Raw genomic sequence first — 14,446 nt, forward strand, 5'->3', positions numbered from 1 at the left:
AAAAGGCAAGTTTCTCTAGAATCATGGTACTGTGCCAGTGTGAAGCTGATCCTTTTCTTATAAATAATCCATGTTTTACAGGCTGCCAGTGTGTAGGAGGCAAATCAAATATTACAAGCATTTTTTAACTGCCTCCAGTGTTTTCTTCATGTTTTGAAAAAGGTCCTTGTAAAAATTCATAAAATAGGTCATATATTCCTCCAGATTCCTCTTTAAACTTTCCACCATGAATTGTACAAAATTCAGGACATTTGAGTTTTGTGATCTCTGCCTAAGGTGCTGCTTTATTCAGCCTTTCTCCTTTCTAGCATTCTCCTATCTCTTGTATTTTATCTTGTACCAAATTCTGTGCAGAAGGAACTGCTGTTTTTCCTGTGTTTGTACCTGCTCTCCTCCAGCAGGTTCACAATCTGTGATCAAGGTCTGGAGATAGCAGCAAAAACAAGCAAGCCACTAGCACCTGTATCTGTTGAAATCTCTAGAAAACAGGTTGGTATAAAACATGTTTTCAATCTAGTTTGTCACTCAGTTTATAAAGTAGTTATAACAGTAGTGTTTAGTCACTCAAAGGATCTATAAAACTATTTCAGCCCAGGTGGCTTATTCCTTCTTAAAATGAATCCTATAAGGACATTCTTATATCAGAAAAGAAAAATTCAGGAGTTATATTCTGTCCTTCCAATTTTGATGCTTCTCTTTTCTGTAACTACAACAGCTGGTCTCAAACTGAAGGAGCATGCTGTACAGCACTAATAATAATAATGGCTGCAAGAAAACCTTGACTATATTTTCTGCACTCATTGCAATCTCTATCACAAATGCAGGCCTGTGTCCTTAAAGGCAAAACCAGAACCTTGCAAACAGTTAATTTTTTAAGGGATAATTGTAGTAATTGTTAAACCCTCATGTCTCTTCAGTGTCATAAAGCAGCATTTCCTTTTCCAGATTAAACAGGGAGACGCTTCTCTGAGTCATCAAATAAATGTGGCAGCCATGTGATTAGGACATCAGGACTTTAGGAATGTTATAAGAAGACTGTCTTTCATATATATATATATATATATATATATATAATGTATGTATGTATATATAAACTCATCTCTCACCTCCCATAATCATTCCTGCCCACCATGGCCTTGTTCCCACAATCAGAACTGTCTGAAGAGTTTGGGAAGCAGTCAGGTATTGCACTGGCATTCCTGCTGCCTAAGTGTGACAAGCTTGTTTTACATAAAACATGATTTGTGTCTGTGACATAGAAAGGAGGACAACAGGGCAAGTTCATGGCTTTTGTAAAATCTGACAACAGCATAACTGGATTATCTGCTTTCCATTTTCAGCCTATTGATCAATTTACAGCGTCCAGGCCAACTGTGTTAGAAGGTCTGTAAAATGTGTTTTTACTCTAAATGCAGAAGCCAAATCAACTCTAATTCCTTGAAGTGGTGTCTAGGACCTAAACCTCTTAGATTTTTAGGTGACTGCTTGAAGTTCCCAGAGAATTAATTTCTTGATTTTGCCTATAAGATAGGTGCTGATGAGATGTTTATATGCTCAGTGAAAAGAGAAAAGTTATCATAATAGGGACTTACACGTTCTCCTTTGGGTCCTCTGTCTCCTGGTCTCCCCACAGCACCCTGAAATGTGGTTTTTGAAAAAAGGTAAACTTATCAGTTAAAGGCTTTGTTGTGTATTCATGTGTTAGCAAAATGGAAAGCAACTGCCTAAGATTAACAGCTGTGGTTTCTGTGAGGAATAAAATGAATAAAAGCATGTTTTCTTACCGGAGGACCTGGCAATCCATCTTTTCCATTGATTCCCTAGGAAAAAAATTAATATGTTTATGTATTTTTAAAGTATAAAGGGTAAAGCTCAGTGGTTTGTGCCATATTAGTAAATGCTCTGAAGCTGCAGAAGAAGCAGTTTGTGTGGCTACAATATAGAAATACAAAGAGCATCAAGATGTGCACCAAATCTAATGATCATCCAATTTTAAATGACAAATTATAGGGAAACTTTGCAAATTTGGAATATTTGTATATGCACATGCACTTTTTCAGTAGCAGCTAGCCATAATACAACCCTGGGAGAGAGTTCTTTTATTCTAGATATTAGCCCTGGTGCTGAATTACCCTTCTGCTCTTGCAGAGATTATGCCTTACTATTACAAATCCAGATCCATTCTTTGGTTGTCAGGACTTGCAGCATAGCACAGTTTTGGTCTCATGGGTTAAAGCCATTTCCTTCCCCAGAGAAGGTGGCTGCACTCATAGCAACTGCTGGAGACTGTTCCAGGCCCACATTATCCTCCAGACTGGAATGTGGCATGATGTGAGAGTCCTGGGTGGTATGGGCCAAAATAATGTCAGAGAGTATATTAACAATTGTACAATGCCAGATAATTGCAAGATAAAGGCTCTGGCAGTGTTTAATTTAGTAGGATATTTATGGGTCTGCACATGTAGCAAACTCACAGCTGTGAGTGAGAAAGGATGACTTGTATGAGCAGAGACAGCAGGAATATTTCTTTCTCCTCATATACTGCAAAGTGGAGTTTGGCACAGATTAGGCACCTTGGGCTAATTTGCTGCTGTAACTACAGAAACTGTGTCCACTTTCCAGGCAGAAGTGTAAAGTGGAGATGTGCTGACAAGCTGCAAAGCTCTGCTGCTCATGCTCATCCCCAAAACACCAAGGTTCAGGGGAGATAATGAGTCCTGCACTACCCTGGCTGAACCCCTTCTGGAATATAAACTAGGTTTGTTCAACCAGCTCAGACAGGGCTGGCTACACTGCTGTCACACGTTTATTACATAAAGGGAGCAGATTAGACATCTCCTAAGTGAACAGTAAATGCCTCAGCTGCTGTGCTGCATCACCTGTATACAGAAGAGTCTCAGAGTTTATTCAGCCCACGCTTCTCTGTCTAAACTGAAACTGAGAACCTGTTCTGTCACCCCATCCTTTACTGACTGTCTGGGTTCTCATTCTCCCCCTGGAAAAAGTACAAGAGGAAACTTTATGTCAGCAAGATCCAAATGACCTTCATAAGACCTTTAAAGGCAACATCTTAGTAAGATTAACTATTAAAACACCACAATACCAGGAATAATTCTTTCTTAGATGGTTAATATTGAGCAGTGCAGCTCTGTGTGTTCTTCACATGTTACCTACTCTAACACAAAGCAAGATGCAATGTCCTTTCTTTTGTAACTTCTGATAAACTAAACCACCTCTTTTTGTAGCAAGTTATAAATTCAGTATAAAATTCCTTACTGGTTTTCCTTGTGGCCCTTCTGGACCAGGGAAGCCTATATCTCCTATAGGTCCTCTTTCACCCTAAGGAAGAAGAAAACACACATGAAAACACTGCATGAAAAACCTTGCATTAGGTGTCTGAAATATTTGTTTGCTATTGTAAGAATCCAGAACTCAAATCTGTACTTACAGGTTCTCCTGGCAAGCCTGGGGACCCAGGAGATCCCGGCTTTCCCTGCAAAAAGAGAATATTACACATTCATATTATTAGGAAGCCAAATGAAATGTACCTCTTTATCAAAAATAAGAGAGTATATATATATGGGAGAAATATTCATGGTATTGCTCATTAATGCTTTAAGAAAGGAAAAAGAAATATTTCACCAGATTTTTGTCATATTTTATGAACAGGCTCTTGTTTTAAATGTTACTTAGTCACTTGGTTTTGCTTATCCTTCTTGAATACTAAGATGCTTTTATGAAATTTTTTTTACAACACCATGATTTTCATCTTGAGAAGTCATAGTCAGATCAAGGTTTTTTAGTGTGTCTGTAAAATCAAGGTTTTTTCCTTCAGGTAATTTCTAGTCCTGATTTTTTTTTTTTTTTTTTTTTTTGTATATGACTTTATTACTCACTTAACACCTTTTTTCTTCTTTTTTTGGCCATTTCTATTGTCATTTCATGTTCACCTGCCAGAATTCACAATCCTCTCTTATGACATCATTTAAATGTTGATTTTAAGTGTCCCTTTAGGATGCCCTTCTTTTAACAACTTGAACCTACATTTTATGAAAGTGTACTTAGAGCAAATCCTCAGGTGACTTTGTACAAGTGAGAGACCAAACCCATCAGCACCAGGGACAACTCTGGGAACAGCAGCACTGAGGGTTTGTGCTGAAATGGGCACTGGGGGCAATGCTTGCAGGATCTCAGTCCAAGCTGCCCCGACAATCTCAGCAATCTCAGCAAAAAACAAAGTGAAAATAAGAGGTTTCCATTCTCAGGTGGGGAAAAGGGTTCACTACTCAATCTAGGGAATGATGACAGGTATAGAAGACAAATTCTTTTCCAGCAAGATATGTGGATATGTCTCAAAATCCTCCTAGACTACTGAAAAAAATTTGTCTCTCATATCTACTAGTTTGTTGATTAAAACTCCTTAACATAATTGTGAAAAAATCCAATTTATTTCAGGGGAAAATATTTTATTCCACTGGATTCTATTAGAACTAAATATAGTCAACAGAATGCAGCTTCATCCCTGAAGAAGGGGACTCATTAAATATTTCTTATCCAACTTGAATAGAGAACATCCAATAACTTGGGAAATTCATAACAGTGGGAAATTCATAGGAAATGCACAACTGTGCAGTGTCATTATTAACAGTGCAAAATCTCTTTCAGAACAACAAGCTTTGAAATTCTTACATCTGCTATAAAGCTCAGAGAAATACTTTCCCCCTTAAATGTGCAATTCTTTTAGGAAAACTCAATGAAATTAGGCTATTTAAGATGATGTTCGCTTGGAACTCACAGTAAATAGACTAAATCAGTTGCTAATGGAAATGGGAGTGTGTAGACACATACTTCTCTTTATTTCATGAAACACATATTTATAATTTAAACAGCTCCTGAATGTATTGGTAGCTGCCAAAATTTAATAATAAATCTATTTGCATATAAATAACTCTGTATTGCCTCCTGAAATATGGATAAACTTTTTTATTAAACAGTAAATGAAATCCAATATCTTCATTTCCTTTAGGAACACAAATGAATAATTATAATTTCAATTTATTATTAGTTATTTTACTTTCACCTACAACAAAGTTCCTCTATGACTTTCAGAAACTTCTCTGAATATCATATGTAATTAGCTGACAAAGCATTCTCCTAGAGCAAATGTTTGATTGACTTGATATGCAGATCCCTGTGGGCTGCAATAAATAATGTTCATGATTTTCCTTTGTGATAGAAAGATGCTCAGAAATTTGTGCATGCCCAGGAACACAAAAAATGTCTTTATCTATATTAAACAGAGGCAATGGGAAGAATCTCACGTTTCTTAACTAAGCATATGCAGCTTTGAATTCCAGCTTTATCATGTATCCACTTCACTCTGTCATTTTAATAATAATATGAACCCTTGCTGCTATTAAAACTCTAATTTCTTTAGGGAAAACCCATAATCATACCTACACATAAAGCACAAACCAAGCACTGGTGTCCCACAGTGACTGAGACTACAGCTCAGCACCTTGCTTGACCTGTTTTTTCAGCTTCTAAAACCAGAGTTTTCTTTAAAGAATATACATACCGGTGTCCCTGACACTCCTGGTGCTCCAGCTGGTCCACGGTCACCCTAAAGAAAAGATAAATTTATGTTTAAACTATAACAATCAAACCAGAAGTTTCTTGGTGGATCCCCATTAAAACCCAAGGAAGTGAAATGAAAATGAGGACAAGAGCTAGGTTAAATGCTAATATTTATCTGTGCCACTGGCTCATTATACAGACTTGAGCAAGTAACCAAAATCCTCTGTTTAGGTTCTCTCATATAATGTTTCCCTTTGTTTCTGCACGAGACCTCCCTTGAAAAGGGATGGAAAGTCCTTGACTTATCTGGAGTTCTCCAAATAATTATAATTTGTGGTCATGGCAATGACCAAAATTTACACAGGGTAATTCACTTTCCTATCAACATACCCATATTTAAAATATACCTTCCAAAGAAGTTTTTGCTTTCCTGCTGCCCAGTTATCCCTTCACTACAAGCCAATGTCGTCTGCTTGTGCCACGGCCCTTTCAGGGCAAGGGTTCTCCTTACAGCACACAGCCACCTCCATCTGTGCTTTAAGCTAGGACAGTGCTGTGGTTTTGGCTGGAACTGATGAGCTACAGGGACAAATTCATCTTTCTTGACAGGACTGTAATCCAAAGCAGACAGACAGAGCTCAGCAAGTGGTAAAACTCTACCCAGAGGTGTTTCCCCACTGCTGAATTGTTGGTCTGCAACACTGTGCCCTGTTACTGTAACATTGGTTGCAAATGTGAAAAACTCAGGCTCCTCTTTTCTGAATTTATGTCAGAAAACCCCTGGCACTGTTGAAACCATACTAACAGAACAGTATTTTTCTGAGATGGGTTTATGTTACCTGGAGCAGATGCACTAAAGCTCAGTAAACATAGCTACAGCCACATTGTGTTCTGCTTAAGAGCCCCAGGAAGTTTTGGGATTTCTGGTTTTTATTCTTATAAGCAATGATGGTTTGTCTCATCCTCATCATTCTGTTGAGGTGCACAGTGATATGGCTGTTGATTAGAAACACTGAGCTCCCTTACACACAGTGTGGCAGGTGACAAGTTACATGAGTTACATGTCTGACTGGAGCTGGGAGGAAGCAGCTCCGAGGACACAGCTCAGCCTGTCCTGCCCTGGCAGCAGCGACCCAGTGAGGAGCACAGCATCCACCTCTGGGACAGCAGCTGGGGAGCACTGAGTGCCTGCAGCGGGCAGGACACGCTCCCTGGAGCCCTGCACTCTGCCCCAGTGCTTACTCCACACCCAGGACTTGTGGTATTCTCCCTATAGATGGGCTATGATATGAAACTAGAAACGCCTAACACTTCCCTTGCAATATTTTTTTCTTTCTTTCTTTTCAGGGTTATTCTGGTCCTTTCAGCAGTCTGGCTTTAAGCACAGCTGCACCAGCCACTGTCAGCAAGCCTGAGGTAGGGGACATTTTATCCAGAGGACATGAGCAGTTCATGAAATCACCATGAAATTACAGCCAATGTTGCCTGTAGAAGATGGCATTCTGCTACACAGAGGAGCATCATGGCTCTAAATTAAAACCCAGCATGCACTATACTGCTGGGATTGTCAGGCTCTGAGATTCTGTTAGGCATTTCTATTTTCACTTATTTGCACCACAACTATGAAATTCTGACCAAATTTAGTTAAGGAAACAATATTTCTACTTTGGGAGAGGGCCAAACACTCACTCAGCTGGTTTATATGATCTGATCCATTGCTTATTCCCTTTATTTAATTCCTGTCCCCACTTTGTCTCAGTTAGACCTGTAATGTCTCCCTGTGTTTGTTCATTTTGCAACCAGACTAGTCTTTAATTGCTTGGAAATCGTAGAATTCCAGAGCAAGAACCATCTCATGTAATTTAAGCATCTAGTACAGATCTTAGATCTTGTCATTATTTAAATCTTTCACAAGATCTTAGATCTTGTCACTGACTGAGCAAGTGGGAGGAATGCACAGTGATTTTGAGAGGGAAACTTTAAATTTACATTTCTTTGTGATGAAAAATAAGTTTCAGTAAAGTACTTTTGCATGAAGTCATTTAATAGCACAATTCAAAAAAGCTAAAAAACATTTCATTTGCAAAAAAATTTACTCTTTCTTCTTCCTAAATTAGAAGATATGGGGAAAATCAAACTGGTTTTGCTGACAGAAAACATATTTACAGATTTTTTTTATTTCTCTGCTAAATGTTTTATACTTTGCTATATTTAGAAATGAATACTTTTTCATCTTGACTATTTTAGCCTTTTATAAAAGCTTTTCTTTACATTCCTAATCAGTCTCCACAATTAGAAAGTAAAAGGCTGAGAACAAAGCAGACGGACTGTAAACAAAAGTTGATGTTCAAGGGGGAACAAGAGCCATACACAGGAAAATATTAACAATATTACCCTCAATTATAGTAGTATTCTACCAAGCATTTTACAAGGCCTCCTACACACAATTTTCCATTTGCAGAAAATGAAATTTTATGTTCGGTGAGTATATTATTTACACCTATGCAAAGCATGTTTTTTGCTTGTTTAAAGCAAAAAACCAGAAAATACAAATAAGTATGCAAAGATTTTTCTCATAGAAACATGAACTTACACATGAAACATAAACCAAACAAGGCTTCAGAAAACATTTAGCTGCAGATAGTGGCGACTAAGAAATCATGCCTTTTTTTGAGGAGTCCTACCTTTTCCCCTGGGAGTCCTTCCAATCCTGGTAATCCCATTGGTCCTGGGTCTCCCTGTTTTTTAATGTTTTTAAATTAAAAGATTGCATACGTTAGAATTTCTTTACTCAACATGGGAAATGTTGAAGAGCAAGCAACAGCAGATTATTTAACTTGAGATTACTGTAACAGCTAACCAGTTATTAGGTAAACAGATTTTGTTATGCCTCGTTTACTGATTTACAAATTAAGCTTTTCCCAGAGTCCAGGCGTTATGGTGAAACAAAAAAAGAAGTTTTGTGAATTTTTTTGAAAACAAATTATTAAACTGTTTTAGAAAACTGTCTTACAACTCCATGTTTGGCTGTCACTGCTGAGAGGTTTTGGTTTGGATTTCTTATTGTCTTTCAGAAGTATCATGTGTCAAACTACTTGGAGAATTCTCTATCAAAACCAAAAAATACATACATACATACCGCTGTTCCAGGATCCCCTTTTGGACCCTGCAAAAAAACCCAAAAAAACAAGCTACATTTAAAGAAGAGCAGTTCCATTATAAGATGGTTTTTTTAAATGACTGCATTAGAGTATAGTTTGCTAATGCAGTGCCTTTAGAATCATTATTCATCCCAGTCCCAGCTGATTAATTTAGTACAAAATCTTAGTAATATTTTGGGTTTGTTTTGCTGTTCCAGCATACAGACAAAGACGGCTCTGTTGCTTGGTGCCAGCCCATAACTGTGGTTACCAAAGAGACAATCATCTCTAAACAGAACTTGCCTGTGGTGCTAAAAAGGAGGAGAATGTAAATAAGTGCACAGCATCTTTAGATCCATGGAACCAAAGCAACACTGTCCAGCTGCAAGGTACTGCATGCAGTGTGAAAGACACCAGCCCTGTATTACTTCCACAATCTAATTATAAGTTTTACACATTTTCCTGCACTGTAGCAACATGTAGTGAATCGGTGGCAGAACTCAGATCAGAATTCCTGATCTTCTCATTTCTGGCACCAAATTTCACTACAGAACTATGCCTCCATGAACTATAAATACAAAATTACACATTTTTAGTATAAGAATACTTTCAATAAAGGCTCCAATACCAAATCATGTACCATTTCTGCAGCCTTTACTTGCTAGGATGAAATGATTTATTCAAAATAAACCACTCTCCAAAATGGGCTAAAATGCTTGGCAAACATAAAATCACAGTATGTATGCTACATACCAATCCTTGTTAATGAAATCTTTCACAAATAAAATGCAATTCCATGCAACTAACCCTCCTCTGTTTCTATGCCCTTAGCTGCTAGAAATGAGATTTCTGTTAGCACTTACTGGAGGTCCTGGTGGACCCGGATAACTCGCGACACTCACTCCTCCCTGTAACAGCAAGTTTAAAAGTTGAGTTGGGCTAAAATTGGGTGGGGATTGAAAAAAAAAAGCAATTAACATTAAAGAGAAATACCTGCAGTTTATATAAGCTGCTCATTCCATTTCTTTCATTGTAAGGCATACCCTTTAAAGCATAAAAACCAAGTAAGTGTCACTTATGAATTATAAAGGCAGAACTATTGCCCTGTTCAAGTCCTGTAGTTCAGCAAACCTGTGGTATCCTTTTTGTTCTCAATCTGCCAAAGATTCCACATACCAGAAGAACATAAGATACACACCACCACAACTTGGGGCTTTTTTAAAAATTATAAACCAAGAAACCTGTAAATCAGTGTGCATCATATTTTGATTTTTATTATTATAATTCTCCATAATAAATTTTGTGTTAGGCACTATTCCACTTAACTTAGAGTCCAGTGAGCTCCACAGACTTTCCCTAGGTTGCCTGGGCTCTCTGATCTCAGAGATCCAAGCTGTCAATTTTACTCTAATAATATTTGACTGGTTAAGTAATTTGAACAGGTTTCTTAGAGGGCTTTAGTGATCTGAACTTACTCAGTGATGAATTGAGAGGAAAAAAATGGAGTTGGAAACCTTTCGAAAAAAGACACTGTTACCTTCCTGCAATATTAATTTTTATTAGACCAACACTCAGTTCTTTATATTGCATTACATTTTACCCACACATTGTTCCTAATATAAATTCAAGATATAAAACAAAATGTCTCACCGGAGGCCCAGGTGGTCCAGGTTTCCCAGGAGAACCTTCACTACCCTAGTACAGCAAGAGATTGATGTAACTCATTTACTGTAACTGGCCACATCTATTCCACACTCAAGCCATGATGACCACAATGACAACAAACAAGAGATACAGTCAATAAGAGCAGGTAATATCAAGAAAAAATTCTCCTGCAGTGTTCCTGTTTTAGCTTTAGGGAAGGCATGAATCATTACTTTTTACTAGTTTTTATTTTGTTAGTTACTTGCTGCTTTATGTGTAGTAACTTCCTTATGGCAAAATAACAGTGGTAACCTGGGTTGGGAATCATTTCATGTGTACCAGGAGAGAGAAGAAGGAAAAAAAAAGAGTTGTTAATATGAATTTCTAAACAACTGGCAGATAAAAGTTAACATGAATTTTATGCTTTCTTTATTATTTTGCAAAAGCCAGTCCTCAGCTGATCATTCATATGTAAATAAAGAAGAGCTACAGTTTCAGAAATTCAGTTTACGTAGAAACATATTGAATATAAATTAAGATTTTTTTAAAATAATCTTCCTTACTAAGAGATATAATGAATATTTTTTTGGTTTTTACTGTAAAATATTCACCCATTGTTACCTGTATCTCTAGCCTGTTCTGCTATTGTGTACTGAATTGCTTATATTATACAGGGCATAGCTGCTGAGATTTTTACCCAGCAGAATCATGGGGTCTGTGGATAGTAGAACTGCAAAGTTTTCAACATAAAATTTTCCAAACAAACTTTTCAAAATATCATCACCAAAATTCAGATAAATACACTGTACAACTCGGAACAAGTCTGTCAGAATTTTTCACTGGCTTTGTTGGATCTTATTTAATGTATGTCAGTGATACACTTAGGTCACAAATTTAAAATTACTGAAGTGGCAAAAATCAAGCTAAGTGCTCAATGCCAATAATTAGCTCAGCAGAAAAATATAATTCTTACTGAACATTTATACTAGGATCATTTACAAATGGCCCTATTAATTGTTAGAAATTGTCAGCCTCCCAAGAGTGGTTTGAAGAACTTCATGGGGAATTAAAATCCTATTACTTCAGAAAGCACATTATGTGATCAATTCTCAAGTGTGTCCCAGATGAAGGACAGAGGAGAAATTTACTGGGGCTTTATTTCAGTTTACTTCATTACTCTTCAGCCATGTCACTTTTTCCACTTTTAGAATGATGAGACACGAGCTGTAGAGCAGGGGCTTCTCACTCCCACCTGTGAGTTGTGAACAAGGAGCTATCAAAGATATGTGTTTTGCATTCAGTTAGATAAAAAGAAAAGAAGTGGGGTAAATTTCTGTTACCGTGATCTGCAAGGAGACAACTCTCATTCAAATTTTATACTGAAATAATTTCAGAGCTTTACAAAACAGTTTTCTTTCTTGGTCATACCAAAGTTTTGTGGGGAATTAGAATCCCACATGTGGATGTGGCAGTGCTATGCCTGGAAAAGCCCAGAGTACTACTGAAAGAAAAGCTGTATTCCTACACAAAATGTAGAACTTGACCCAGAAAAGATTTTGCAGCGAAGTTTGGCTCTGCAGTATTGCTCTGATTTGAAGTAATCATGAAATTGAATTTGACCTCATAATATCAAGTTTCTGATAAAAGAACATAAAAAATTTTGAAAAAAGCAGTTCTTTATATATATGTGTGTATGTATATATATATATACACACACACATATATATACATATTATATGCATATATAAAAGAGTGTAATATAAGTATAATGTCAGCTCACATAATTTTTCAGAATAAGTAACACCCAATAACTTTCAGTTCTTGTACAACTGCTTTTGAATATAATATTCATAAAAGAATAAGAAGTACAGCAAGAAGTCACTAGTCATATTGTATGTCAGAAATATATTTTCACTTTCCTAAACCTTATATATTGTGTTATGCCTAAAGAAAATTCTCTGCAAATAAAATACACAAGGACCGTACTTTAAAGTATAAGCCCATATACACAGCCCTGCTTAGGGAAAGTTGTAGTGAAACACGAATAAAAATTTGAAATTTGAAACATTTTTGTTACATTCTTATACTTGTTTAAAAGACCCCCAAAACACAGTGTAATGGGATTGCAAAACCTTCACAGACCTGTACCAAGGTTAAAAAGAAGGAATACCTTTTCTCCTTTTGCTCCAGCTGGACCGGGATGTCCAGGTCTTCCTGGGACTCCCTGCACAACACAGAATTGTTTGTATAAGTTAGGAAACAACGACACACAATATTTTTGCAGTGGCACTAAGTTTTTAAAACATGCTTTTTGGAGGCAGTTTAAACCTAATTGTACTTCTCCTTCAGGTTTAAATATTTCTCTTCTCTTTGATACAACAGCTGTGTCCTCCTGATAAGTCCTTTGAAGGGTAAAACACGTCTTGACCATTGCATTTTCACCCTGGCAAATTAAATGTGGTGACCCTAACTGGCACATCTTGATCCAGCTGAGAATCACATTTTACTGCTAAATGCCAATTTATGTATTCCACATTAAACTTCTTAAATGTGCTACAATTTTTGAAAGAAGTATTAGTATTGTCATGAAGCCTAGGAATGAATAATGATCATACTAACTAATGTCATTCCCATATGTAGAAAAGAACATTTGAAAACATTTCAAAGAGGACCTCTCCCATTAATTCCAACAATTTTAATGACATATTTCAGTGTCTTTAAATATTGTCAGCTTTTTCTCATTCTTTGGTTTTGAATTGTGAAACCAAATAATTACTTTGCTTTTGCACTAAGTTTTTTTTCAGAATGAGTAGCTGGAATTATTTTTAGGTTTTATTACTAACATGACCCTAACTTGGGTAAAAATACACATTTAACTGCATGTTTGCACATCATAAATCATGTAACTTCACAGATTCTCTAGTAATGTCAAAACTTCAAATCTATTTAAGTTCCATAAACTCTGAGTCCAGACAATTATGGTATTTTCAGTAACATCAACAGCAGTGTAGTTTACTTCACTAGCGTTAGATTTTATTATTAATCTCCTAAAAGAGAAAAGAAAGGACTAGATCTAGGCAGTTATAGCAAGCCCTACAGAAACAAATGAGATCACAGGTGATACTACACACTTACGGATGGGCCACTGGGTCCTGACACACCTGGCAGTCCAGGAGCACCTTGGAGACCCTGGAGATTAAAAGAGCACATGTCTAGTTCCTCTCCACTTATACTTCAAAAATACTTATATTCAGCATGTCCAGCAGTACCATGCCTGCGTTACAGTGTATTTTCTTCTAAAATGTAGGCCTTATTTTTAGTAATGTCTATAAAATAACCACCCCACCAGGTGGGGAAGAGAATCAGGTTATCATTGAACCAGGTTAGAGGCAACTTCTTTCTTGAGTGATAAACACCACTTGTCCTTCAAACTTTCACATTTTTAGCCTATATTTTGTAAATAGTTTTGTCCTTAGTTGTGCAGATAAGAACAGATGTCAAGCTTTTCCTTAGAGATTAATATTCTATTTTCTTTTATTAAAAGGTGCCTTTTATTTTCTGGTGAGAAGACACTTAAGCAGGCTTGTCACTATTACCTGATGCTATCGAAATGAAATGGTACTTTCTACCTCATTTTTGGTTTGGCTTTTTGGTAATTGAACATGACATTTTACATAGTATTTAATGATCTCCTTTCCTGCTTGTATTCTATTTGATTGTCTGAAAATCAATGGACTCTAGTATCCACTTACTAAACATAACAGCTGTGCAACTCACTGCAGTGGATGGAGGTGGGATTTGAGACAAGCCTGTGTGGCACTGAGTGTCTTTCCTCTGCCACACCAGGCTCAGGTGTGATTTTAGACACGTGAAAGTGATGTACTAATGAGAGCTAACACTCTTGGTTCTCCCTATAATCCACAAAGAGAAATGGATTCTTTCAAGCAGTGATTGATTTCATCTGTCCATCCTCTGACAAGAAAAATCCCCCCAGAAAAAGTGCATTTCTCATTTGAAATGCAGTGTTTAAGAAGGAATGGCGAAGGAGGCAGCCTAGAAAGCCACAGTGGTCAGGAACCCTGAAA

At 36.9% G+C, this 14,446-nt stretch overlaps 1 protein-coding gene across 3 annotated transcripts in view; it reads right to left on the reverse strand.

Annotated features, from left to right (window-relative positions):
* The window catches only part of COL19A1 (collagen type XIX alpha 1 chain), a 181,860-nt gene that overhangs the window by 19,182 nt on the left and 148,232 nt on the right, over positions 1 to 14,446 (reverse strand). For all 3 annotated transcript variants that reach the window (XR_010027253.1, XM_063152974.1, XM_063152975.1), the window contains exons 34-45: positions 13,497 to 13,550; positions 12,532 to 12,585; positions 10,368 to 10,412; positions 9,711 to 9,761; positions 9,581 to 9,625; positions 8,717 to 8,743; positions 8,262 to 8,315; positions 5,579 to 5,623; positions 3,449 to 3,493; positions 3,277 to 3,339; positions 1,785 to 1,820; positions 1,593 to 1,637 (exon numbers count right to left, since the gene is read on the reverse strand). Coding sequence is in view for 2 of the 3 variants with exons in the window: in XM_063152974.1 (XP_063009044.1) it covers positions 1,593 to 1,637; positions 1,785 to 1,820; positions 3,277 to 3,339; positions 3,449 to 3,493; positions 5,579 to 5,623; positions 8,262 to 8,315; positions 8,717 to 8,743; positions 9,581 to 9,625; positions 9,711 to 9,761; positions 10,368 to 10,412; positions 12,532 to 12,585; positions 13,497 to 13,550 (564 nt within the window). In the remaining variant the exon portion in view is untranslated. The remainder of the gene's footprint in view (positions 1 to 1,592; positions 1,638 to 1,784; positions 1,821 to 3,276; positions 3,340 to 3,448; positions 3,494 to 5,578; positions 5,624 to 8,261; positions 8,316 to 8,716; positions 8,744 to 9,580; positions 9,626 to 9,710; positions 9,762 to 10,367; positions 10,413 to 12,531; positions 12,586 to 13,496; positions 13,551 to 14,446) is intronic.

This window comes from Melospiza melodia, chromosome 3 (genome assembly GCF_035770615.1).
Source record: "Melospiza melodia melodia isolate bMelMel2 chromosome 3, bMelMel2.pri, whole genome shotgun sequence".
NCBI lineage: Eukaryota > Metazoa > Chordata > Aves > Passeriformes > Passerellidae > Melospiza > Melospiza melodia.